The sequence below is a fragment of the Papio anubis genome, chromosome 16, assembly GCF_008728515.1.
Source record: "Papio anubis isolate 15944 chromosome 16, Panubis1.0, whole genome shotgun sequence".
NCBI lineage: Eukaryota > Metazoa > Chordata > Mammalia > Primates > Cercopithecidae > Papio > Papio anubis.
The window spans coordinates 89,112,728-89,140,478 of NC_044991.1; the positions used below are offsets into that span (position 1 = coordinate 89,112,728).

The window sequence follows — 27,751 nt, forward strand, 5'->3', positions numbered from 1 at the left end:
TTCTCTGATGACCAGTAATGGTGAGCACCTTTTCAGTTGCTTATTCACCACTTGTATATCTTTTCTAAAGCACCTGTTCAAGTGTCTTGCACATTTGTTATTGTATTGTCTTTTTATCACTGAGTTGTGGAATTCTTTATTCCTTTGTCATGTATAAATATTGCAAATATTTCTCCAAGTCTGTGGCTTGCCTTTTTATTTTATATATCTTTTTTAACATTCTAAAGAGAAATTTACTTTCCATTTTATTTTTTCTCAGTAATAGAGCAAAACAATAAAGAAAAAAATATAGATGAGTATCTAAACTTTTTCAGAAACAATGTATTTCATAGAGTAAAAATTGAATACACTTTTTTCCCACTGTGTTCATGAAATCTAAATGATAGATTGTGGAATTCATAAGTGTGGCGAATAAGCCAGTCTAAAGAAAATCTCCTGTGCCTCCCGTACGACGTCCCATACCATGTCCCATATCATGTCCCGTCCACATCCCGTACCACATCCTGTACCACGGACCATAACAGGTGATTGCCAAAAAGCAAAGGTTCCACTCTGACCTTGAACTAAACGCTGACCAACCTCCAAGGGCATCTTGATGAGCAAAAGGCTGTAGCTTTGAGGCCCAATTTATCCATTCTTCTTCAGGATTTGTGCCTTCTACGTCCTTAGAAATCCTTTCCCACTCCCAGTCATGAAGACCTCTGATGCTTTCCAGGTCTCTGTCCACCTCAAGTTCATGTTTACGTACAGTGTGAAGATGGACTCCAGGCTCACGTTCCCCCATAGGGCACAGAACTGCACCAGGGCCTTCAGCCACGCCTGTCTTTGCGCCACGCCTGTCTTTGCACCACGCCGTCCTGATTGCTGTCACTTCAGAGGAAGTCTTGAAATGTGGGAGGGTCAAGTGTTCCATTCTGTCCTAGGCTGTCTTGGCTATTTAAGTCCTCTGCATTTCTATATACATTTGTGGAATCAGATTGTCAGTTTCTAGGAAAATCCTGCCGGGATTTGGTTGAGCCGGCATTGCTTCTGTTTCTCAGTTTGGACAGACTTGCTGTCTTCAGCAACAGTGAGTCTTCCCCACCAGCACTGTGGTGTTGGCCTCCGCTGAGGGCTTCGATTTCTCAGTTCCAGTGTAAGGATCTCATACATCTTTCATTCAGTGTATACCTAGGCATGTGTTCTCTGTGCTATTGTTGACGGCACGTTTTTAACCTGGTTGTTGGTTGCGAGTACACGGAACTTCAGACGCCTCCAGCTACCGGCCTTGCCTCCGGCCCTCTTTTGGAGTTCACGCACCATGCTCAGTGTTGTGTTTGTAGGTTCGTCTGGACTTCCGAGACATATAGTCGTGTCACGTCTAAATTTTTTGTTCACCTTCTTCCTCTCCATACTTGGTGCCTGTTTTTCTTGCCTTTTTGCCCAATTGGAGCTGCCTGTATGTGGGGAGCGGAGGCAGCAAGAGCGGCCGTCCCGGTCATGTTCACATCAGGCTGCTCGTGCCCCAGGTCTGTGCAAACACCCAGATCAGACTGACGGCAGCCAGCAAGCCTGTGATGAGATGCGAAACAGCAGCTACGAGTCTCAAGAACAGAGTACAACAAACGCGCCTGTGGACCCGGTCTTGTGGCAGTGCCTGGCTGAGGGGAGTCCCCGTGACCGCCCCACGCAGACTGACCGAACCAACATGAAGAGCAGAAGAGCTGGAATGAAATCAATCATCCTCGCAGAAATTCAAGTGCAACTGCCCTTTGTACCTGATTAAACTCATTTATTTCAGGCCAAGAACTTCGTGAAAGGCAGGTATGGGTCATGGATGGAAAGCACAGGCATGACCCCATCAGGGAACGACCCTGGCACAGCCTGCAGTAGGAAGCTGGAGAGCGCCCACCAGTGCTTCCTGCTGAGACTCGGTGTGGCCGCAAGTGTCCAGGGTGAACTGTTTCCTCCTTAAAAAAGATATGGAGGACTCCTTACCCCCGGTCCTCAGAATGGGACTCTATCTGGAGTTAGGGTCTTTACACAGGTAATCCAGTCAGAATGAGGTTGTTTGGGTGGGCCCTGATCCAACAGGGCTGGGGGTCCTTACAGAGAGGGGAAGCTGGACCCAGAGACTGACACGCACAAGGGAGAAGCTGCGGAAAGGCGGAGGCAGAGATTGGGAGCTGTGTCTAAGCCAAGGAACCCAAAGGTGCCAGCAGTTGCCAGAAGCTGGGAGAGCAGACCCTTCCCCAGAGCCTGGGGAGAAACCCACCCTGCTGGCACCTGTGGCCCCCAGAGCTGTGGGACGATCTGTGGTCCTTTGTCACGGCAGCCCCAGTGGGGCAGTGCAACAGGTGTGGGAACAGCGGCAGTGTCTCCAGCAGCACTTGTAAGTAAACCTGTATTATCGCTGTGGCTCCGTCACACCAGGTGGAGTGAATGTCACGACGGGGGACTGACTCCAGTCGCATCAGAGACTGCTCCCAAAGGCTCTCCAAGGTGCTCAAAGGCAGGGAGCGGTGCGGTACACATTAGCGCTGAGTCTCTGAGGGCCCAGCAGGAGCTGCAACCTGTCAGGGCCAACCTGTACCACAAACTGCCCTGGAGACGCTTTCTCTCGCCACAGGAGGTCTGCGTCAGGGCTGGGGCCCTCTGGGCACCTCAGCTGCGTTTCTGTGTGCATCTCCCCCTGCGCTGGGCCTCCCCCCGCCCCTCCTAGCTGTGCCCAGCTCATCTCCACCTGTGAGAGCAGAAGGTGTAAGCGCAGTCTCCAGCCCCCGGACTCCACGCACAGGGCGGCTCAGCCCCTGTCCTCACAGAGAAAGTTCTTTCTCCCAGCTCTGCTGGGACTCAGCTACAGATTCCAACAGGTGGCTCAGAAACCAGTGCCTCAGCAGAGCCAGAGTGCAATCTGGCAGCAGAATCTAAAACTGGAAAACTGGGGAAAAATAGGCAAAACAAATACAGATAAATTTGTTTTTAATAAAGGAGTTAATTTTCTTTCAATCCTATATAAAACAATAGCAATTAAAAACTTCATTTTTGAAAGTAAAATATTTACATATGAACAAGTAACTGTGCAAAATTTACATGAAAAAATGGAAAGACAGGGATTTCCTAAAAGACAAAATAAAAGGTGTAACAGTTCTCAGGTGTTGATAAAAAATACTGATCAGCGTTCAGTTCACACGCGCTTGAATTAAAGTCTAATGTGAGAATTCACACGGAGAAAGCCGGAGTATTTACAGTCATAAAAGTACTATCAATAGACAATTTCATACAATAACCTCTGAAAATAGAAAGAACCAATTAGTATATTTGTAATAAAAAAATAGGTACAAAGAAGGGGCTTTGCTCTGGACGTCTGTAAAGTCGGCCCAAGGCTTGCATACAGTCTCTTAGCAAAATAATTATAGTTTACATAGCCATTTCTATGTCATGTGCCAAAAGTTATGTACAATTACTGACAAAATACACCAACCATTTTTCAACACTTGATTCACACCGAGAAACAGTCTTTTGATGATTCTTCTCAACTTTGATTTTATTTAATCTAGGTTTTCACTTTTAGCTAAAAAACACAGTGCAAGTAAAATATATTTATGCTGAAAAGGTTTTCATCTCTTTTAACTTTACAGCTTTACAAACTATAGCAAATAAAATGCATTTGTACAGATGCTGACCACACATTCAGAAGGAGCCCACCTTTGCTGGGCCCCGCCTCTACCAAGCAGAAATGCGATTACACTCTGAGGTGGGGGTGCTACGATGAATTGTGTATTCCTCCAGGATTCTCAGCGGAGCGGAGGGGAAGGGAGACGAGGGGAGGGCTGGGGGGAGAGGGGAGGACTGGGGGGAGAGGGGAGGGCTGGGGGAGAGGGGAGGCGGGGAGGGGGGGGGAGGGAGACGGGGAGAGGGGAGGGGAGAAGAAGGAAGGGGGAGAAGAGGGAAGGGGAGAAGAGGGGAGGGGAGAAGAGGGAAGGGGGAGAAGAGGGAAGGGGGAGAAGAGGGGAGGGGGAGAAGAGGGGAGGGGGGAGAGGGGAGGGGAGCGGGGAAGAGAGGAGGGTGGGCAGAGAAGAGGGTGGGGAGAGAGGAGGATGAGGGAGAGAGGAGGGTGAGGGAGAGAGGAGGGTGAGGGGGAGAGGGGAGGGGAAGGAAGATAAATAGTCTAAAAAATCAGTTTGCTTTGCTAACTGACTATTACAAAAATAAAATAAAATGAGGTCATCGGCTGTAGACATACACCTACACAGTAAGTTAGGTAGAACTAAACCAAAATGCACAAATAATGCAGAAACTGCTATGAGTTGACAGAGGGCAGCTAATTATTTGCTAACGATTCCATCAGTCTTTATATATGGCTTGTTTGGCAAGAAGGCCACTCAATCAAGATGAGTTAAGATTTAATTGTCCTTTAAGAGTATCCACAGGCCTTTGTGTTCTCTCTGTTACAGACACGTATTTTCTTTCACACTGAAGAGTTGATTTAGAAACAGGAAAATATAAAACTGTTCCATCGTAAAGAGGTGGCTGTTTTTTAAACAATATCCCATTTGCTTGTTACAAAAAGGCGTAATCTGCAAATATATAAAAAGTCCCCAGGCGTCCTCCTGTGTCACTTAAGGAATGCTTTGTAGAGCAGCAGTGAATGGCTTGTCTCACGTTCATTTTCTAAACAAAATATGAGGTCCCTGAGGTTGACCCGCGTGATTCTTTGTCGCGTGAACTGTCTGGGGGCTCCGACCCCCGAGCTGCCTGGGACCACCGAGCCGGGGCCCGACCCCTGGTGACAAAAACGGAGAAGACAGGGTGTTAGTGGGGCCCAGAGTGGGGCTTGAAATGGGGGCCTGTGTGTCTGAACCAAGTACCCCGATTCCAGAGGAGGCCAGGCCTGGCATGGGCTCCCTCCGGTAGGCCCATAGCTGGAGCTGAGGTGCTGTCCCAGGGCCCTGCCAGGGCAGGGGCAAGGGCAGGAGGCCCCATGCTGCGCCTTCAGGACAGGGCACACTCAGACACTGCCCAATGCCCCACAGTGCTCAGACCTGCTCCTGGGGCTGAGGATGGACCAGGGGGTGGCACCCACCCAAGGCAAATGTCTGAGCGGCCCCAGGGCCACCCTCCATGCAACCACAGCTGGACTGTGTGTGGACTCAGCTGGGGTACAAAAGCCACACTGGGTCCCTGTGTGTCATCCTGCTTGGCTGCTGAATTCCCGCACTGGGAGGGCTGGGGTCGGCTGGGACTGGGCATGCTAGGTCAGCTGCGAAGGCTGGGTTGCTCAGTGGCTCCCACAATGATCCCTGGGCCTCTGGCTGGGCCCTGCTGCACAGACCCTGCCTCCATCAGCCCCTCTAGGTGACCAGGTGCCTCCCGAGCTGCCTCAGATGTGTTCCTGCTTGGAGAAGCATAGCTGCTGGGTGCCAGCTCTTGTGGAGAGCTCTGGTGGTTTCAGCTGATGACACCTGCACGACACTGCCTAGCGGGGCACACGCCACACACACGACAATTGGCCCAGCGGGCACGCCACACATACACTCCACACTTCCAGCCGGGCACGCCACACACACACACACACACACACACACACACACACACACACACGGCACCGCCCAGGGGGGCACGAGCCACACACACACACACACACACACACACACGGCACCGCCCAGGGGGGCACGAGCCACACACACACACACACACACACACACACACGGCACCGCCCAGGGGGGCACACACCACACACACACACACACACGGCACCGCCCAGAGGGGCACGAGCCACACAACTCCCAACGGCTGTGGTTTCCCCATCTGGCATGAAAACTAAGGTCTGCTCTGATGGGGAAAGCTGCTCACGTATATTTAAGTACAAAGATTACAATGGCATCTTTACAGCACATTCACAACCAAAGTTAAGACGCTGGAAGTAGCTGATTCTGCTCTGCACGCCACTGGGAGCCCTGCCGTGAACAGCCACAGGCAACGCCCGGGCTGCCCTGATGTGGCACCCCTCATCCCGTCCTTCCTCCCGTCCCCGCTCTGCCACTTTCAGTTCAGGCTGGGAGCATGGCTGCCTTGTGTGATGGCATGCAAGTGTGACTCCGACCCACTACATTTTCTTTCTTCCTGTGAGATTCAAACAGAAGAGGGCACCTGTCTCCCTTCAGACGCCCTGCACTGTGAGGGCCCTTCTTCAGACCTGCCCCGGGTGCCTCTGCTACTGAAGCCTCCGCGCGCTCCACACTAGCTCATTACAAACTGATCCTCACCTGAGGCCGGGCCTCCCAAAAGAGAACTCAGGCGGGGCGAGTGACAGTCTGCAGGGTGAGGGCAGGGCTCTCACACGCACCACCCTAACAGGCTGTGCGACCCAGTGACACCTTCTATAAATTCCAGACTGTGTTTGATGCTTCTACCTTCAAAATAGTTCAGCTGCCAAAAAAGAGGACTGGGGTGAAGGGGAGACGCTCATCCCAGGTGAGCAATTTAAGGGCTGCTGAGGGTCGGAAATCAAGATATTCTAATGCCAAGTGTCAGCACCAATCAAGGGAAGGGGCGAGACCAACCAAGGGTGGGGGCGAGACGGTGCCTCCTTGGGGCTGAGGCCACTCCCAGGTCCCAGCACACTGAGAAACTGATGGCAGGCCCTGCTTCTGCGCCAAGCTCTGAAGGTGCACTATGAATGAAAAACATAACTTCTCCAGATTCTGAGTTTTATAAATACAACTAAATTTTTCTTAAATCTAAAAAAAGAAAAGAAAAGAAAAACGCAAATTAACCTGATACTCCAGTTGCCTCTCTCTACACTGCACACTGCCGCCTTCTCCCCAGTCCACCTCGCCCCAGGGAGGGGGGGTCCACACTCTCTGTCTTTCCCATAGAGTCTTTGCTCGCAGAATTCCATGTGGATTCTGGCTACCGCAGAGGGTCTGCTGCTAAACTGCTCTGAAGATGGAGTGGCCATCTCGTGGGAACCTCCCCCTCTCTTCTCAGGACTGGGGCTGCCACTGGACCAAGGCCTTCTGTGCCCAGCCCACACGGCAGTGGCAGCGGCTTTCCTTCCTAGGTTCATCCAAACCCCTCATGGGCTGTGCCCGTGGTGGGCGCAGCAGCCCGGTGTGGGGTGGCAGTCAGGGACTGGTCACGGAGCCTGCTGGGAGGAAAGTGCTTAGTGGGGGCTCCCAGCTCCCTTGGGACACCTGAGGACGAAGTGCCTGCGGGGACCAGGGCCAAGACACCCATGGCCACTCTAGAGGGACTGTGGCACATGCAGGTGCGACGGCCACTCTAGAGGGCCTGTGGCCCATGCAGGTGTGATGGCACAAAGCAGGGCCTGGGACGACAAGGTCCACCAAGGCCAGCGCCGACGTGGAGCCCTGGGGGCCTCGGCGTAAACAACTCCAAACACAGGGGCTTGGGGTTTTTTAGGTGCAGGCACTGGGATTAGAAAATGAGCAAGCAAACTAAAATCCCCATGACCCTGGACATACTACACGAACCCTCCCCCCTTTGCAGGTCTCCGCCTCTGAAACATGGCAGACACCCCCTGCCCCGTCACAGAGCTCTTAAAGGCATCAAATGAAAGTAGGCGATCTCTCCACTGCACACGCACCACAGGGACTCAATGTCGAAGCCAAATGCAAAGAGTCGCCATCCGTGGAACCGCCTGGTGCAGGGTCTGTGCCACCCAAACGTCAGGCCCCGTGCCATCAGCACCGGGAGCAGAGCGTCTGCTCCTGAGGTGAGAGCCCCTTGGCCCGTCCTTTACTCCGCCACGGAGCCCCAGCAGAGCAATGGGTGGAGAACGCTGTGCCCACAGCCGCCCGGGCAGCGGGTAACAATGGCCCGTGCCACACATGCTCCAGCCAGCTCCGCCCCGAACGCGTGCAAGCCCTCTCCGTGCCTAACCACTTACGCGGTGTCACACACACCAGGCAAGGTCGCTGGCAGCACATTTCGAAGAACAGCAGTAGTAACAAAAACACTCGGACACACAACTTAGAAAGTTAGCATCACTTCCGAGAGGCTGAAGACAGCATGGCTGCCGAGCTGACGTCTCCCAGCCTCTCTTCCACACACAGTTCAGCACAAGCAAGGAACACAGGTCTACACCAGCATCACCGTCTGCACAGGACGAGGGCGCCTAGACTTCACAGTCACTGCACGTCGGCGCACAGTCAATACACGCCGGAGCCTGATCCCGCTAGTGCCTCCCCTGCAAGGCCGCGGTGGGGCGGGGCGGGGCGGGGCGGGGCGGGACGGGGTCCGTGGGAAGTCACCGCTGAAAGGCTAAGGCACCCCAAGTCCGAGCGCCTGAGAGGTGTCCAGGAAGGTCAGCACGGACCATAGGGCAGGGACCACGGAGCACAAGACGGGAAGGGGTTGTCAAGGCAACACGGCGTGTCGTGAGAGGAGCCGTCTGGCCGCTGGGTGTTGAGGCAGAAAAGAAGGAAAAGGGGAAGTTCGGGTCCTGCAGGAAAGGGCAGGGAGGACCGGAGGACGTTCGAGACCCGGACTTCCCCATGCGGCCAGCAGAGGGCGCCAGGAAACCACAGACCTGGCAAACACCCCAAGGCCACCAGGAGGAAGGGACAGAGGCGGCAAAGCCACCCAGAGCCACGGGAAAGTCAGAGAGTCAGAAAATGGGGGCTCCACACACATCAGAAACCCACCCTGGAACAACAAGGAAACTAACAACACTCTCAATACAGGAAAATCTGAAGTGTGCACTTAAGGATATAAAAATCACCTCAAATCAGAATCTCAAAAACTAGGAGGCACATTTTTATAAAAACAATACAATTACAAATACAACATCAAAAGGAAGTAACAGTTGACGGGACTCATGAAAGAAATGGAAGGAAGAGACAAAATTATCTCTGAAATGAATAAACTGCCAACTGTTAGAGGAGGGGAGGCAGTGAAAATGCAGTAAGGAACCCACTAGAGGCAGGAAGCCAAGAGGATGGAGCCAAGACGCAGAAAGGAGGACAAAGGTCAGGAGAAAACAGGGCAAACGAGAGCTGGAAAATCTCCCTCTCAGACAGAGTGGGACATTCACACCGTGACATTCGCAAAAGACAGCAAACCCACACCCTGAGGAGACACCAAACCCACACCCACCCGAGAGGAGACACCAAAACCGACACACTGAGAGGGCCCAGTGGGTGGCGGGACTCTGAGATGCAACCACATACACTAGGGGCTCTCAGAGCCGACAGCAGGGCTGCCAGGGAGGAAGAGAAGAGAACCCATTAAGGGGAAGGAATCAGCCTCCACAGTTCCTCCCAGCCCCTTCCCAAGGCAAGAACAGAAAAGACTTCTGAGCCAGCCAAGCCGCCTGCGCTCAGGGCCCAGAAACAGCCTCAGGAATGGGAGGAAGAGCCTCATCTACTGGGCGGGAAACTGCAGGGAAGAGACATTCTCAGGCTCCGAGTGAGGCAGAGGCAGGAGAGGGAGGCTGAGGACCAGAGTGTGCCTCCCGTGGAGGTCCTGTCACTAAAAGGCGGAGGAAGAAGCCACGAGAGCTCACAGACGCCGATGGCCAACAGTGGAGCTGCCGGGCCCGTGCAAACCGCTCAACTGCAGCGTGAACAGTCCTGTGAGACACAGGAGACCAGGGCGTCGTCAATAGTTTAAGTACAAAAGTAACCAGGAAGACACAGATACGAATCTTCCTAAATACAAAAAAAAAATAAATAAATCAATTAAAAGAGCAAAGAATAAACATCTCAGAGAAAAAGAAACACAGCAAATATTTAAAATTCAGGCCAGGCAAGGCGACTCACACCTGTAAATCTCAGCGCTTGGAAAAGGGAGGCCGAGGCAGGAGAATTCCCTGAGGCTGGTAGTTTAAGACCAGCCTGGGGAACATAACAAGACCCCATTCCTACAAAATATTCTAAAAATTAGTCAGGTACAGTGCTGTGTACCTGTGGTCCCAGGCTACTGGGGTGGCTGAGGCAGGAGGATCCCTCTTAAGTCCAGGAAGTCAAAGTTGCAGTGACCTATGATCACGCCACCACACTCCAGCCTGGGTGACAGTGAAACCATGTCTCAAAAGATAAATAAAAATTTACATAATTACAAAATATAATGATAGAGTGAAGACAAAACATGTCAATTATATCAATAAAGGCAAATAAGCTTAACTCATCTATTAAAAGAAAAAGATTTTCAATTCGGCTCATAAACTGAGACCAAACCATATACTACAGAGAGACACAGAAAACAAAGTGATTCAGAACGTGAAAATAAAGGGAGAATCCCAGGGATTATAGGCTGGGGGACAAGAAAGACACCCAGGGTAACGGGTGTCACAAAGACAGATACTTTTCTAATGCAAAAAGTTACGGCTGCCAATGAAGATATGACACGTGGATATTAATGCACCAAACAACACAGCAGCCCCTACCAATAAAAACGCAGGAGATGTGAGAAGACAGAAACATGCTGGTGGCAGTCATGGAACAGCACGCCCGCCGCAGGACAGATCAAGTGGACAAAACTAAGCCAGCAGCTGGGAGACTGAGCAACCTCATCATCGAGGGGCGGCTCGGGATGCCCACCTGCTCATCACGTGCCTCGGCCCTACGCACCCACAGCACATCCACAGATGCTGACTGCACCACCCAGACCAGCAAACACAAGAACTATGACAACACACGTGTTCCACACGTGAGGCTGGGAAAAAGTTGCCTCTCTCAAACGCGACGGGGGGACTTGACAAAACCTAACGAAAGTGCACACACATCAACCCTTCAACTCAGCAATCCCATCTCTCAGAACTCAGCCCCAACGGCAGGCCTCCAACAGTACGAAGACACACACGTACAAGGTTACTCCTGACAGCATCACCTGTCACCATGTCAGTAACCTAGAGGGTGAGAAGCTACAGGACATCAGCACCATGAAGTGCCACCCAGCTGGGAAAGAGAAAGCTCTTGATGCAGTAACGAGGGCAGTGCCCGGGAACTTCCATTAGCTGCAGAGAGCGAGAGTGTTACTGACCTGTGCTGCACTGCCAGGGAAGGAAAAAGATGCAGGAGCTCATCTGTTTGCACGGTAAGTGGAAACAGGGTGCAAAAATGGAGGAATGGGGGCAGGGCAGGAAGAGGGAGGGTGCAGCAGGAGGAGCGAGGGTGCAGCGGGAGGAGGGCAAGGTGGGAGGACGCGGGGGCAGCAGAGGGAGGAGGCAGTGTGCAGCGGGAGGAGGGAGGGTGCAGCAGGAGGACAGTGAGCAAGGTGGGAGGAGGGAGGCGGCAGCGGGGGGAGGATGAGCGTGGCGGGAGGAGGGAAGGGCAGCTGGGGGAGGGCGAGCAAGGTGGGAGGAGGGCGGGGGCGGCGGGAGGAGGACAGGAATGGTGGGGGAAGGAGGGGGCGGCAGGGGGAGGACAGGCATGGTGGGGGAAGGAGGGGGCGGCAGGGGGAGGACGGATGTGGCGGGGGAGGGAGGGTGCGGAGGGAGAGGGCACGGTGGGGAGGGAAGGGGCAGCAGGGGGGAGGGAGGGCGTGGCAGGACGCCACTGCAGGGGGCACTTCTTTCTATACTTTTTTGTATAGTTCTGACTCTCGGGACCATGGCAATACTCCACCCCTCATGAACAAAAAAATCAAACAAGATTTGGAGGAAACCAACAGGAACACAAACAGTAACCACTGAACCCGAGCTGTGCTGCAGGTGAGTGACGGCCACACTGAGGGGACTGAACCCGAGCTGTCCTGCAGCTGAGTGACGGCCACACCGAAGGGTGGGCCGAAGCGGGGCCTGGTGGTGTCTGCCTGCAGTCCCAACTACTGGTGGGGGCTGAGGCAGGAGGATTGCTTGAGTCTGGGAGCCTCGGGCCAGCCCAGGACTCAGAGCAAGACCCCATCTCTAAAAACAAATAATAAAAATTTAAACATAAAAAGTAAAAATGAAAGGATGAGTTGTAACAAAACTCGTCTATGTAACTTTGAAATGCACGATTTTGACCTGTGAGGTTAAGTGGACGGGCTGCACAGAAATGCAACGCTCCAGGTCATCAGCACGTTTGTTTCTCACATGGCTTGGCAATCCCAAAGGCCCTATAACTGTACGTTGGAACTGAACACCTCTGAATACCTAAACACATCTACTGTGGGGATGAGAACCAGGTTCTCATGTAAGGCATGAGGGAAGCTAGAAAAAGCCTATGACGTCAGACTAGATCCTGAGGCCTGAGGAAAAGTGAGAAGGCCGCTGTGTGCAGCACAGGTGCAGGTGCAGACGAGGGTTTGTGTGCGTGCACATGCCCCGGTCCACCCAGAGGCCTGGATGCAGGGATACCCCAGGAGCCATGAGCACACCTGGTGCCCAGAGGCTGGTTTCTAAACACCATCCCCAACCAAAGGAAGCACCATACCCAACCAAAAGAACCAATGCCCCTCCAAGCAATCGCAGAAAATAGAAGATGTGCTGGAACATTCTGTGGTGTCATAAAGTCACCAAATCCTCTTGTCATGTCACAAGGACATGGAACCAACCTAAAGCAGCTCATGATGGCCAGAGCAGGGCTGCTCAAGCAACAAAATAAATAAACGGTAGCAGTGGCTTGTTACCTACAGAAGAAAATAAATATCCATGCTAATATAAGCAAGTAACTGAATTAACAAGTGGGGGAAATAAGGGAGAAGGGGCAGCTCTCTCTACAGAATTCCAATTAATAAATGTAAACAGAAAGACAGAAATAGAAAGTGAGCATCAGGCAGACGCCACAGCAGTCTCCACTGGCAGTGCCCTTGCAAACGCCCGTGCGGGGGCCGGAGGCCTGATAAGAAATGGTATCAGCAGCCTCCAAGTGTCTCCTTGAGATAATTACTAACTACAAAGAGAAAAAGAGTAACTTGACGGTGGAGAAACCGGCCAACCCCACCTTAACCAAGCTTCAGAGTCCGCAGCACCAGCAGCCAGGCGACACCACCTGCCTCCCAATACAGTGCACTGAGGACACGCCGGCCCGCCCGCGGCGTTCTAGCTGAGTTTCTACAGCCTGGACGGCATCACGAGGAGACACCAGACAAACGCAAACTAAGGAAACGTCCACCAGACAAGGACCAGCGCTCTCCAGCATGTCAAGGCCAGCAAAGACCAGGAAACACTAAGCAGCTGCCCCCAAGCCGAGGAGCCGAGGAGCCGCAAGGGTCCCGGGGCAGGAAAGGACGTCGGGGACACTGGTAAAAATTCACTAAGGAGAAAATATTTGCAAAAGACACATCTGATAATGGACTGTTACCCAAAATATACCAAGAACTCTTGAAACTCAACCATAAGATGCTCCACATCCTCCATCACCAGAGAAATGCAAATTAAAACAAGATGCTACCACACACCTACTAGAACGGCCAAAACCCAGAACACGGGCAGCACCGAACGCTGGCGAGGACGTGGAGAAACAGGACCCTCAGCCACGGCTGCTGCGAATGCGACATGGCGCAGCCGCTGGAAGACGGTCCGGCGGTTTCTTACAAAACTAAATGTGCTCTTACCACACGATCCAGCAACCGTGCTCCTTGGTATCTACCCAAAGGAGCTGAAAATTCATGGCCACACAAAATCCTGCGCACAGATGTTTATACCAGCTTTCTTCATAATTGCCAAAACCTGGAAGCAGCCACAATGTGCTTTAGCAGGTGAGTGGATAAAATAAACTGTGGTACATCCACACACTGGAATAGTGCTCAGTGCTGAAAAGAAATGGGCCATCAAGCCATGAAAAAACACAGAAGAGCCTCAGGTGCATATTCCTAAATGAGAGAAGCCAGCTTGAGAAGGCTGCATCATTTCAACCACATGACATTCTGGAAAAGGCAAAACTATGGAGACAATAAGATCCGTGGACCAGGGACTGAGAGGAGGGGAGGGATGAACCGGCAGAGCACAGAGGAATTCGGGGCTGCGGAACGACTCCACATGATATGGTGCTGGTGGAAACACGTCATTCTACAATTGTCAAAACCCACAGAACGTACACACCAAGAGCGCACCCTGATGGGAACTCTGGAAGCTAGTGAGGACATGCTGACGTGGGTTCGTGGATTCTAACAAAGGCACCACCCGGCCAGTGGGGGAGGCTGTGCACCTGCAGGGAAGAGTGTATGGGGAGTCTCTGTACTCTTTTCCCTTCCTTTTTCCATGAACCTAAAACTGCTCCAAAAAATAGTTTATTAATTTATTTAAAGTTAAATTCAGGGAAAAAAAATCAAATAAGGTCTTTAGTGAACAGTACCATACCCATGCTTAACATGAGGTGAAAGTGGGTGAGGGGCAGATAGAAACTCTCTGTACTATTGCTGTAACTTTCCTCTATGTGTAGAATTAATTCCAAATTAAAAGTTAAAAACAGAAGACCTACCCTTAAGAGATATCCAAAAGGAAAAAGAAAAGAACTATTGAGCATTATCTTTGATGAAGAAAGGTGTCGTGTTAACTGTTACACAGATAACACACAAAGATCCCCAAAGTTCACAAAACGCAAAATCTGAACCATTGCGAAACAACCGCTCCCCAAACAGACACCGGCGCCAGTCTTCATCCACTCAGCAGCGCCTCGCCTGGGTCATCCAGGTCCCGCTTTCTCGATACTCCATGTACCTCCCACCCCCACACCCTGGCCCTTCTCGTGAGTGAGGACTCACGAGCTCCCTTATTCTTCTTAGAGGCTACTCCGCACATGTTAACACTCACATCCAAAATTCATCAACGTGCCTTTCCCATCCAGTCCTCCCTCCTGGCGCAGGGACCCCAGCAGGCAAAATGGTAGGTAAGTTGGTTACACTGCAGAAAAAACAAATACACTGCATGACGGGTACTAGGTTCCTCACTGTCTGAGAAAGAACTAATAGACAAGGATGGGGAGACTGCTGAACAGAAGCCCTGGCGTGCTAGGCTAGGACCGCAGTATCAGCACACACACGGGACCCCTTGGACATGGCCACACCCTCCCCTACATGCATTTGGGTCCTGAGCTCCGGCTGCTGGCACGGCCTGGAAGCGGGGGCCCCAGCAGTCAGCACACCAAGTGCCCAGATCCTGGCCTCTCACCACCACACTCCACTAGAGGAACCAGAGCTCCAGGGGAGCTGCAGAGTGGGCAGGGAGAGTGCACGTGGCAATAAGGAATGCTACAGACAAGGGACGCGTCAGAGGATACAGACTCCAGCCACAAGAAGCTCCCACCAAGCAAGCCTAGAAATAATGAGTGCTGATCAGAGCCCACCAAACACAACAGGGCAGTGCAGTGAGTGAGGGAGGGATCCTGGCACCCACCACTACAGTGAGTGAGTGAATCCATGAGCGAACGAATAAACCAACGAGGAGGGGCGAAGCTCTGCTTCCCAGCAGAAGGCAACCAGCAGGTAACAGAAGGAGTGCCTGAAGCATCCCCACAACTGGGCACCCCAGGGGTGGCGACACAGGCAGGCAGTTAATGACACTGAGGCTGTGGGTGGAGGTGCGATAAGGGTGGGGCATCTGTGTGAGGTGGGAATAAGTGAAATGCTAACACAGCCATGGGAATCAGCCACAATGCCGTGGAGAAACACAGCCCACAGCAAGTGCTATGCTGGGGGTGGTAGCATCAGTGCTAAGCACCCGACCGGGAGGGCCGCTTGGTAGCCACCCAAGGTATCGGCCACACGAGCACTTAGGGTGCTGAGTGTCGCGTCAGAACAAGGATTAAAGTGTACATATTTAAAAACTACAGGAGTGCACACAAACACACGTGGCATAGCGGGGACGAAGCAGGCCGCGTGATGCTCACACACCGGAGTCCACACAGAGCTCACTGCTCTGCTCTTGCAACTTTGCTGTAGATTTGAAAACTACTTCAAACTAAAATAACAACATTTTCAAAGTTAATCTATTCTGGAAGACGATGACAGGGGTAGCATAGTTTCTGGATCTTCCCAAAGTTCCACATAAAAGAGCAACTACACAGCAAAACCAAAAACCAGCAGACAATATTTAGAACAAAACCGATGAAGAGGAACCACAAGCAGCCATCACCTGCAGGACGCTGCAGAACCAGACCCCGATGGGCCTGGACCCAGGAGCCAGCAGACTTCCTGGGAAGAGCGGCAGGTCCCTCCGAGAGCCACAGCCAAACCTGGGGCAGGGGACCACCAGGGAGGGCAGCCTGGCCACTGCAAATGCCCACACTGACCTGCCAGAGCTCCTGCAGCACAGGGCCTCACGCAGGAGAGAACCTGCTGGCAGTGAATCAGTACTTAGTAGGACAGGGACAAGGAAGGCAAAGAAAGGTCCAGATGCTCGGGACGTGCACAGAGCTCCAAGGCCCCCGAAGCTGAGGACTCCCGTTCTTAACACCACACAAAAGTCACTGCAGAGGAGCGCCAGTCAGCAAACGCTAACACCGCACAAAAGTCACTGCAGAGGAGCGCCACAGTCAGCAAACGCCGCGAACCACGTGTCCTGTTACAAGTTTGAGAAACCTCAACTCACATCAAAATTAGCAACAGAAAAACATCAAGGTCAGATCCCAGACAGGTCACTATGGAAGAAAAAGAGGATAAGCAGCAGAAGCACGTCCCTACGGACCACAGAAGACCTCAGAAACACATACTGGAAACAGCAGGTAAACAGCAAATCACGCCTTAAGAGAAATGGAAGGCAAAAAGCACAAAAAATATAATTTTTTTAAAAAGAGAAAAACTAGGCCAGGCACGGTGGCTCACACCTGTAACCCCAGCACCTTGGGAGGCTGAGACAGGCAAATTACTTGAGGTCTGGAGTTTGAGACCAGCCTGACCAACATGGTGAAACCCCGTCTCTACTAAAAGTACAAAAAAAATTAGCCCAGTGTGGTGGGGCGCACCTGTAATCCCAGCTACTCAGGAGGCTGAGGCAGAATTACTTGAACCCAGGAGGCAGAGGTTGCCATGAGCTGAGAGCACACCGAGATAGAGCCACTGCACTCCAACCTGGGCAACAGCGGGAGACTCTGTCTCAAAAAATAAAAATTAAAAAAAAAAGAAGAGAGAAATTAGGCTGGACACAGTGGTTCAGCAGCATTTAGGGAGGCCGAGCTGGGAGGACTGCTTGAACCCTGGAGGTCGAGGCTGCAGTGAGCTGTGATCACACCACTGCACTCCAGCATGGGTGAAAAAGACCTTGTCTCTAAAAAAAAAAAAAAAGAAAAAGAGAGATTTTAAAAATTAAGAGACTGTAAAAAGTGCTCCAGCAGGCAAAGAAGATACAACATGTGGAAAACGGGAATCTCTGAAGAAGGAAACAAGAGAACAGAACAAACACAAAGGATCGTTATTGCAGATGTTCCTAAGGAGACTTGAGACCGCACTGAAAGAACACAGCCAGTACTGAGAACACCACCCCAGCAGAATCAACCCCAGGACACACTCCACTGGGATGACCCGGTTTCCGAGGAAAAGGACGCCCGGGGAAGAAAAACACGTGGCCTACGAGGGAAGTAAAATGAGACTCTCATTAGATTTGGACAGCAACACTTTAGGGAGGAAATAATCCAGAGTAACGTCTTTAAACACTTCAGGAAATACAACGTGAGCCAAAAAACAGACCTGCAGGAACAAAGGGCACAAACTCATCAGCAGGTGGGAACTTGGGAGTGGCTGCTCCCATGAAGCATTCCAAAAGAATCTAGCAGAGAATGAGATTTGAAAAAAACAAAATGACTACGGAGACACAGAGACAAATCACAGCATTAAACATGTCATTATTTATGGCACTAAAACTCAGAGGGCTAAACGGAGAGCTTGTGGTGTGTAACAGCTAAATGTTTTGACAACATAAATACAGCACAAAATAAAAAACAGGGCCAAGGGAGAAAGCACATGAATGACTTCCGGCTGTTTCTACCATCGGCAGGAGTGTCCATATTCTTATTCTCAGGCTATATCCAAAGTTAGGAGATATTTTAATCCTATTGTCTCCTATGTCCATGATAACCAGGACCTTTTTTTTCTCTCCCCTTCTCCTGCCCTCCCCTCCAACTCCCCAGTCCCCAAGCCTTGGGGCAGCCAAGAGCCAGAATTCTTACTGTAGAAGATAAAGACGTCATTTTGAACAGCGTAACTCCTATACCTCTCTGAATTTGAACTACCTGGAATTGGAAATATCCATATAAACCCATGAGACCCTATTGTTTTTTTTTTTTTTTTTTGAGATGGTGCCCGCTTGTCATCAGGCTGGCGCAGTGGCGCGATCTCGCTCACTGTAAGTTTGCCTCCCGGTTCCCGCCATTCTCCTGCCTCAGCTCTCAGTAGCTGGGACTACAGGCTCAGCCACCATGCCCAGCTAATTCCTTTGTATTTTTTAGTAGAGACGGGATTTCACTGCATGCGTTAGCCAGGATGGTCTCGATCTCCTGACTTTGTGATCTGCCCGACTTGGTCTCCCAAAGTGCTGGGATTACAAGTATGAGCCACCACGCCTGGCCGAGACCCTGTTTTTACCACGTTTCCGAGCTCTGTTCACTGAAAAGGCCACCCACCCCAGCGGCAATGACATCCCTAGTCCCAGTGAGTGGTCTTCAAACACCGTTTCCCACTAGAAGAAACCAGTTCTTGGAGAAATGACTATTTTCAGTCTGAAACAGGAAAGGTGTAAGGTAAGCCTAACACACGTTAACGTCCAGATGGCAAAGACATCAGCCCCACGTCCCAGCGTGACTCAGGAACCAATCTGTAGATGCTTCCACTGGCCAAGGATGGCGTAGTCTGAACTGCAACCAAAATGAGTACTGCAATAGATGGATTATGTGCAAGTCCTTGAGATTACAATGATAAAAAATAAAAACAATACACTAAAACATAAAACTACTGGTCACCCTCTGAGGATGACAACCAGTTGATTCATTATCTTCACCTGGGTATATGGAAGGAAACATGCGAGCATTTACCCTGCGTCTCCTCTATGAGCTGGACCCACCATGCGGCCAAACAGTAGTGGAGGAAGAGTCTCCAAAAGAATATCCCGACGAGGAAGTGAGAAAGAACTCACAGACTAAGAGTGTCGCCATCTCCGACCTCAAGGGACTAGTGACCCTAGGCATGAAGCATGACCAGCCACCACTCCCAGAGTGCACAGCCCAGACCTGTGTCCTCCCGATGAGGGGGCACAACAGCACCCACGGTCCTGCCACAGGGATTCAGCCAGAGTTGAAGGAGTCTCTGGGTCCAGCCACCAACACGCAGGAAGTTCAGAGGACAGAGGAACAGGCAGAACTGCACCACAAGGGCACCGCCAGCAAGCCTGACACAGGACACACTCCAGGCCAAACGACCCGGTCCTTCAACTGACAAGTTGTAAGGAAAAGAAAGTGATGGAGGGGTGGGAAGGACCCACAAATTTTTTAAAATTTTAAATTCTGGTTTCCTTTTAAGTCAAGTTTAATGGGAAAGGATGGCAAGGCTAACCACTGTCTTGGCTGCACAACTGGGGACTGTCATGTCCTGGTGTTTCTTTCTGGCTTTGCCATAAAGTCAGAGCAGCAGTTATTTTGCGGGGGAAGTAAAAGTAGCTGTGATGTGGTGGGGCACATAAAGGTAGGGGGTCTCCCAGGTGACTGGCACGTTCTAGCTGTTTTTTTTTTTTTGAGATGGAGTCTCACTCTGTCGCCCAGACTAGAGTGCAATGGCACAATCTCAGCTCACTGCAACCTCCGCCTTCCGGGTTCAAGCAATTCTCCTGCCTCAGTCTCCTGAGTAGCTGGGACTACAGGCGCTTACCACCGCGCCCAGCTAAATTTTGTGTTTTTAGTAGAGACACAAGATGGTTTCACCATCTTGGCAGACTGGTCTCGAACTCCTGACCTCATGATCCACCCACCTTGGCCTCCGTAAGTGCTGGGATTACAACATTCTACTTCTTGAACTGATGATGGGCTACAAGATCTGCGCCTCTGATAATTCAGTTAACCATAAAAGAAATCCAGGGGAAAAAAAGGCTAATCAATATCTTTCACCTCCCCACAAAATACTAGGAGTCCTTAACTGTAAGTACTCTTCTCAATATATGTTGTTGTTATTCAGAATTTCAATTCTTTCTTGGTTTACAACTACATTTGCAGTGTGGGCTGCAGGCCTCACAGCCAGTGGGCTCTCAGGCCTAGGCCCAATTGAGTACAGGTTCCTGCTGGGGCCCGTCCCAGGCCAAGACTCCCAGCCGCACAGTGGCCAGAGCCCGTGTTAGCCTTGGGAATCTGTACTTTATTATTTCTGACCCAGAGAAGAATCCCCCTATTTTATCTACATTTCATGCATGAATTTATAAAGACAAGATCTTTATTTTCTTCCTACACTGGACCCAACATTTTAACCTGTACTGTACCAGGAGGGATTTCTCTGAACCTCTAGGATGCCATACTGCCAAAGCTCTAGTGTCTGTTAAACCTGGAGTCCCTCCTCTCCACGCCAGGCAGCCATTTCTCAGAGGTCACTGGGACATCCCACCTACATGATTCCAACAGCCCTGGTGGGGAGGGGGAGCTTGCCCTCATCAGGTCATTACCCTGATCCTGTCTCAGAGTGCACCTGCATACCAAGAAGCGGTGCAAGACTGTCCAATGTGCATCAGACAGCAGCTGCCACGGGGCTGAGAGTGAAACAGAGAAGCCAGGGGTGGGGCAGAGTAGAGTGGAGTCCAGAAGCATGGGAGACCAGAAGCATGGGAGGAGTCCAGAAGCATGGGGGGAGACCAGAAGCATGGGAGACCAGAAATATGGGAAGCATGGGAGTCTAGCCCACCTGAGCAGCAAGACCTTTCCTTGTAAGTATGGGAGCAGTCCACACCCATAGAGTAAGACCTGACGCTTGGGAGACCAGAAGCCTAGGAAGCCATGGGAGGACTCCAGAAAGGCAAGAGAGTTTGCAACTTAAATCCCACTAAGTTAAAGGGGCTTGAGAAACACCTTGAGCTTTCCCCCAGAGCCTTACTGACAAAATGAAAAACAAAGCCACACAAACTTAAGCTGGTCAGCCAGTAACTCAACCACCTGCAAGAATCAGCTCTTCAAGGGAGATCACAGAGTTCAGTCTCTCCGCAGGTAACCATGAGACATGCGAGGAGACAAGAAAGTGTGCAAGGCCAAGGAAAACAGCAGTCGAGAGAAACTGAATGTGAGATGGCCCAGGTGTTGAACTTGACAAAAACCTTATAAAACAGCTTTAATGATATGCTCAAAGAATTAGGGGAAATATGGTCACAATAAGTGAGAAGATAGGGAATTTCAGCAAATACTCATAAACTTTAAAAAAGAACTAGATGGAAATCTTAGAATTCCAAAATACGTTAACAAATGGAACCTTCAACTGAAGATGGCAGAAGTCCATCTGCCAAGGACCTCGCAGACACATCAGTAGAAATCTTCCAGTCTGGAAAACAGAGAGAACACAGACTGAGGTCCAGGAACACAGGTTCAAAGACCTGTAGGGCGGCATCGACAGGTCTAACATACGTGTAACTGGAGCCCCAGCAAAAGAAAGTAAGATTGAATTGGAAAAAAACATTTGAAGAAATATTAGCCAGAATGTTCCAAATTTGATGAAAGACACTGCCCTACAGATCTATGAAGCTCAGAGAACCTGAAGCAGGCTGAATATCCAGAGAATCACAGTGAAACACAACACAGACAAACCTCTAAAAAATAAAGAACAGGGCCGGGCGCGGTGGCTCAAGCCTGTAATCCCAGCACTTTGGGAGGCCGAGACGGGCGGATCACGAGGTCAGGAGATCGAGACCATCCTGGCTAACATGGTGAAACCCCGTCTCTACTAAAAATACAAAAATCTAGCCGGGCGAGGTGGCAGGCGCCTGTAGTCCCAGCTACTCGGGAGGCTGAGGCAGGAGAATGGCGTAAACCCGGGAGGCGGAGCTTGCAGTGAGCTGAGATCCGGCCACTGCACTCCAGCCTGGGCGACAGAGCGAGACTCCGTCTCAAAAAAAAAAAAAAATAAAATAAAATAAAATAAAATAAAATAAAGAACAAACGTCTCAAAACAAAGATTGAAAGTCATGCCAGAGACACAAAGCATACTACGTACAGGGAACAAGGTTAAAAATTATAGCAGGACCAGCCCATGCCACATGGTGAGACCCTGTCTCTACAAAAAAAAAAAAAAAAAAAAAAAAAACACAAAAATACAAAAATTAGCCAGGCATGGTGGCATGCACCTGTAGTCCCGGCTACTCGGGAAGCTGAGGCAGGAGGATCACCTGAGCCCTAGGATGTCGAGGCTACGGCAAGCCATGATCGTACCACTGCACTCCAGCCTAGGTGACACAGTGAGACCCTGCATCTAAAAAAATTAAAAATTACAGCAGGACGTCAGAAGACAGTGGAACAAGGTCTTAAAAGTTTTGCAAGAAAAAAAAACAATCAGCCCAGAACTTTGTAACCACTAAAAATATCCTTTGAAAATGAGGGTGAAGGCCAGGCGCCGTGGCTCACACCTATAATCCCAGCACTTTGGGAGGCTGAGGCGGGCAGATTATGAGATCAAGAGATCAAGACCATCCTGGCCAACATGGTGAAACTCCATCTCTACTACAAACACAAAAATTAGCTGGGCGTGGTGGCGCACATCTATAGTCCCAGCTACTCGGGAGGCTGAGGCAGGAGAATTGCTTGAACCTGGAAGGCAGAGGTTGCAGTGAGTCAAGATCACACCACTGCACTCCCGCCTGGCAAAAGAGTGAGACTCTGTCTCAAGGAAAAAAAAAAATAAGAAAGAATGAGGGTGAAATACAATTTTCAAGTAAACAAAACCAGAGAATCCATCACCAGTAGACCTGCACCACAGGAAATCCCAACAGCTCTCCTTCAAGCCAAAAGGAAATGGTGGCAGCTGGAAATGGACCCATGGGAAGGAATGGACAGTACCGCAGATGGCAAATAAGGAGGGAAACATAAAAGATCATTTTCTTTCTTCCTGTGCTTTACTTAAAAAAAACAACTGACAGCTGAAAGCAAAAATAACATGTTAAGACTGGGTTTATAATTATTAGAGTAAAAGATACAACCACAAACAAGACGAGAAACTAATGGAATTTGGGCAAACAGCAGCAGGTGGCACTTCTTCCCCTTCATTCTCCTACAGGGGTTTATCTGAAACACAGACACTGCAGCAAGAACAGTCAGCAAGACCCCTATTCAGATCATTCTTCTGACAGTTATAACTTCCCCACATCCTTTTCAAATCCAGCCTAAACCTCATCACGGTAATCAAACTTCCTCATGAAAAAGACTCAGCTCATGTGATATCCACAGATAAGCTGATTTGGATTTAAAATGTCAAGTGTAAAACAAATATTCCAGAACAGGTGAGAAAACACGTAAATGGTGAGAAAGCAAATTCCCCTGTGTGCGTCCGTCCCCTAGAAGAGGTGGCTCGAAGATGTTCCCCATGGCTCCCCAGGACCTTGATCCCACAACGCTGCTGTACCTCTGCTCCCGAGCCCGGTCCCGGACAGTCCACTTTCCTCTTTTTCCTGGGCCCGATAGCTGCTAGTGCTGTGAGGTTGGCGTCCCGCTGTCTCATTTGTGCCAGTTCCTGTTGCTGCATCTTTTATTTTGAAAAGGAAACAAGGAGCATCATTTCTTGCATGTTTTTTACCTACTACAAAAGTAATACAGAAATACTAAAGGGTTTTCTGTAGTTTCCTAAATCGTAACTTCTTTAATGTTTTGACTTTTTCAATAGTAAGCATATTCTATAATCCGAAAAATAAGATTTTTTTTTAATGCAACAGATGTTCATCTTAAAACTCTCAGAAAATATATGCAAGTCAAAAGCACAGAGACTAATGTCCCCTCAAAGGGAAGTCACCATTGAATTTAAAAGTAGGACACCGTTTGCATAGGAAAATACCTTTGACATGATATTTATTTAAACTTGGCAAACATTTCAAATAGACACACAAATGCCTATCGAACAGACGTGCCAGTTTCCTTAGCCCCCTCCCGTGGGGCATCAGAGTGCACAGCAAAGCGCCCGCGACTAACAGGGCTCACCTCCTTTGCCTTCTGTTTCAGCCTTAACTGTTCTGGATCTTCTTGTCTTGACCGAGACTATTTTTGAAAGAAGTAGAAAAGAAAAGTAAGTTATGAACTAAATGTTTATCATTTAACAAATGTGTTATCTTATTCACTATACAATAACACCTAGGTAATGTGAAAGAATGCATAACAAATTTGTTAAATGCTTATAGCCAAAGATGAGAATTTACATCACACACCATGAAAAAAGCTAGTACTCTTGAGAAGTCAGTAACATTTGGATTTAAGAAGATACAGTCTTTGAAACACATCTACCAATCACAGGCTCTGACTTGACCTGATATGACCAGATGACAGTGAGCAGAATGGGTCTCATAGGCTCCTTGCCGTCCTGCCCCACACACCAGGGATGGGACAGCCTGTGGCTGTGATCGAAGCAAGTGCCCCTCCCACTCCACAGTACCCACCCCCATCCCCGGGGAACTGCGGTCTCCTGTCTGACTCTATGAATGAGGAGGCGCCTCGCCTGGCTGTGAATGTTCTAGAACAAGGGCAATATGAGTGTGAAGAGTCCAGTCCAGTGCACACAGGGGGCTCTAGAAACATGTGCTTCACACCTGGGTGTGACTGTGTGCATCGTGAGGTGCTGGGAATCTTAAGCAGCCCCGCTTTTCAAGCATCTATGCTCGTGCTGGATGAATGAGGCTTCTCTTTGCAGCTCCAGGGACAGCACCCATCGCCTCTGCTTCAAGGACAGCCCAAAACATGCTCTGACGACCCGAAACCCCAGCGACTCAGTGAGCTCATTAGGTTGTGCCCAAGACGGAGGAGCCCAGACAACAGCAGCAGATACCCAGCACTTGCCTTTGCTGCCCTCATCAGGATCTCCCGCTCCTGTTCGTCCTTCCTCTGTTTTTCGATTTGATCGAGCTGTTCAAAAAACTTGAGCTGTGCCCGGACATCACTCGCCTGCTCGTATCTGTCGTCATCCTATGAAGAAAGTTAAAATCCTGCTTGTCATAAATCTGAGAGCCCAGCAAGCAAAGGGGTTGTCTAGCACCACTGGACCATCCGTGCACAACGCCCTCCCTCCGTCCAGTCCCAATCTGGCAAGGACCCAACCCTCCCACCTCACTGATGCTGCACCCGGGAGCTCTATCAATGCCCCCGTCCACAGAACGAAGTCTCGTGTTGGCTGTCTCAGGGGCACACTTGTGGGAGAGTGTCCCTTTTATGCACTTTGATATTGTCTGATTTTTTTCTTTTTCTTTTTTTTGGAGATGGAGTCTCGCTTTGTCGCCCAGGCTGGAGTGCAGTGGTGCGATCTCGGCTCACTGCAAACTCCGCCTCCTGGGTTCACGCCATTGTGCTGCCTCAGCCTCCCGAATAGCTCAGACTACAGGCACCCGCCACGACACCCAGCTAATTTTTTTTGTATTTTTTAGTAGAGACAGGGTTTCACCATGTTAGCCAGGATGGTCTCGATCTCCTGACCTCGTGATCCGCTCGCCTCGGCCTCCCAAACTGCTGGGATTACAGACGTGAGCCACCACGCCCGGCCGAGACTGTCTGATTTTTTAAGTAACATTTACCGTTTTTGCAGCAACACAGAACTACTTTTACAGCAAGGGCTGAGTGTGTGTATTTTCAGTGCTGCCCTGAAGGCGCTGCCTCCTGGCTACGGGAACAGGCACCATCTCACCCCGTGTGCCCTTGGAAGAGTGTTCATGTGACTGCTGGTGAGGAGGGCACATTTTACTTAGAAGAGCTGCTTCATGAGAATAGGGCTGCGGCACCTCAGGGTCTGCCAGTTCAGCCCACAGCCCAGGGAGAGAGGTAGGTGCCCACAGAGTGAATAGGATCACCTTCCAAAAGGTAAAACCCACCAGGCGTAGTGGCTCATGACTGTAATCCCAGCACTTAAGGAGGTTAAGTCAGGAGGATCACTTGAGGCAAGTTCAGGACCAGCCTGGGCTACATCGCGAGTCCCTGTCTCTTTTATTAAAAACACAAAAATTAGTTGGGTGCGGCGGTGTGTGCCTGTAATCCCAGCTACTTGAGAAGCTAAGGCACAAGAATCACTTGAACCCAGGAGGTGGAGGCTGCAGTGAGCCGAGATTGTGCCACCGCACTCCAGCCTGAGCGACAGAGTGAGACCCTGTCTCAAAAAGAAGTCGTCCCAAAATCTAGTCCTGTAAGAAATCCAAAACACATTCAAAAGGAACATGGGGGCACTTGGGACCCACTGCCCTCTGCATGGGTGTGGGGAGGAGGCTTCCAGCCAGCAGAGTGGGCGCCAACAACAGAAAGACACTCTCCTAGGCAAACAGCCTGTTACCTTGTAAGAAAAGTTCTTCTGCTGAGCCGTTTCTGATATTTTCTCTACAAGATTCTGTAGCCTTTGTTGCGTGGCATGTGATACATAACTTACTACATCTGGATGTAATTCCGTTATACCATGTTTTTTACCTAAAGGTCAGGCAATAAAAACAGATTTTAAAATCATTAAGCACAGTTCTTTCTTTACGGCTAATCTCTCATCCGGCAGTTACTGCTTTTATACAACCCAAGGGCAGCCCAGACAGGCTGGTGGGGTGGAAGGCAGTGGTACCCACACTTCACCCAAGAACCACCACCAGCAACCATGTGGAAATGACAAACTCAGACAAAACACATGACCAGGTATCAGGTGTGCTCACCTGAAGCTCCATGCTCCAACAGCGCTGCTGTTTAATAAGGAGTCAGGGATTAAACACCAACGTACCTATTTCTAATATTCTTCTCTGCAAAGGCGCTTGGAGGAGGAAGGTTTCGTCTTTACAGGACCGCGTTAGCGTACCCACCAATTCAGAGTTGGTGGCTAATATTCTTGCACTTTCTTCTGACAGGTTTACTCCAGCCATTGATGCAACATCATTAATGTCATCATCATCCCTTGAGGAAAGAAGGAAAGATCGTTTTAACTGTACAAGGAATTCATCGGGAGGAGGGCTGGGGTGGTAAGGGCAGGAAACCCCACGTGGAAGGCAGGGCCGCGCCGAGGCCAGGCCTCTGTCCTCCCAAGTGCCTGCACCTGCTGCATCTGCCACAGCAAAGAGGGTGCCTCGCTGCTTTCCTGGAAAGCCTGACCATTCTGCGGAAGGAGAGCTGTGAACTGGCGCCGGGTTAATCTACACACAGATGCGCAGGGGACTCAAGTCCAGAGAAAGCAGAGCCGGGAGCAGCACAGGGACTTCCGGGGGTCTGATCCATGCAAAGCTTTTCAAAGCCAGAGGCAGCATTAAATTCTTCTTAAAGGCTCAGAAAAGTTGGAAGAAGAGTACGCACAATTTCTTCTGGAATCACCTGGAAGTTGCTAACCTGACTCTCCTCCACCCAGAACATTCTGCGTACGTTTCCTACAGACAAGGGCGTCCCCTCCAGAAGCAGGGTGCCATTGAGACCAGGCCACGATGAATGACCCCTCCCCAGGCCCGCTCCCATGGGCCCTGGTCCCAGCAGCGCCTCTCCCTGCAGGACAGTCCACATCCCAATCTCAGCGGCCTGCAGCTGCCACGTCTTGTCCGGCTCCTTGAGCTGGAAGGTTCCTCAGCCTCTCTGACTCCTGGGTTGCCCCTGACACCTGGAAGGCACAGGCCAGCTGTGTGCAGAACGTCCTCTTCCAGGCTGACTTCAAGCCCCTCCTGAGGAGACATGGGCTAAGAGTCCTGCTGGGAATTCCACATGCATGCAGCCTCCACTTGCCGCCTCCAGCAGTGGGC

The 27,751-nt window shown here is 50.5% G+C and overlaps 1 protein-coding gene across 1 annotated transcript in view; it reads right to left on the bottom strand.

The window, feature by feature from the left end:
• Positions 1-4,368: 4,368 nt before the first annotated feature.
• Positions 4,369-27,751, bottom strand: part of TAF4 (TATA-box binding protein associated factor 4) — an 84,454-nt gene continuing 61,071 nt past the window's right edge. Inside the window, exons 12-17 of the mRNA XM_031656033.1 lie at positions 26,755-26,924; positions 26,329-26,459; positions 24,855-24,980; positions 24,006-24,062; positions 23,437-23,556; positions 4,369-4,765 (exon numbers count right to left, since the gene is read on the bottom strand). Of these exons, the coding sequence (XP_031511893.1) occupies positions 4,598-4,765; positions 23,437-23,556; positions 24,006-24,062; positions 24,855-24,980; positions 26,329-26,459; positions 26,755-26,924 (772 nt within the window). The 3' untranslated portion in view covers positions 4,369-4,597. The remainder of the gene's footprint in view (positions 4,766-23,436; positions 23,557-24,005; positions 24,063-24,854; positions 24,981-26,328; positions 26,460-26,754; positions 26,925-27,751) is intronic.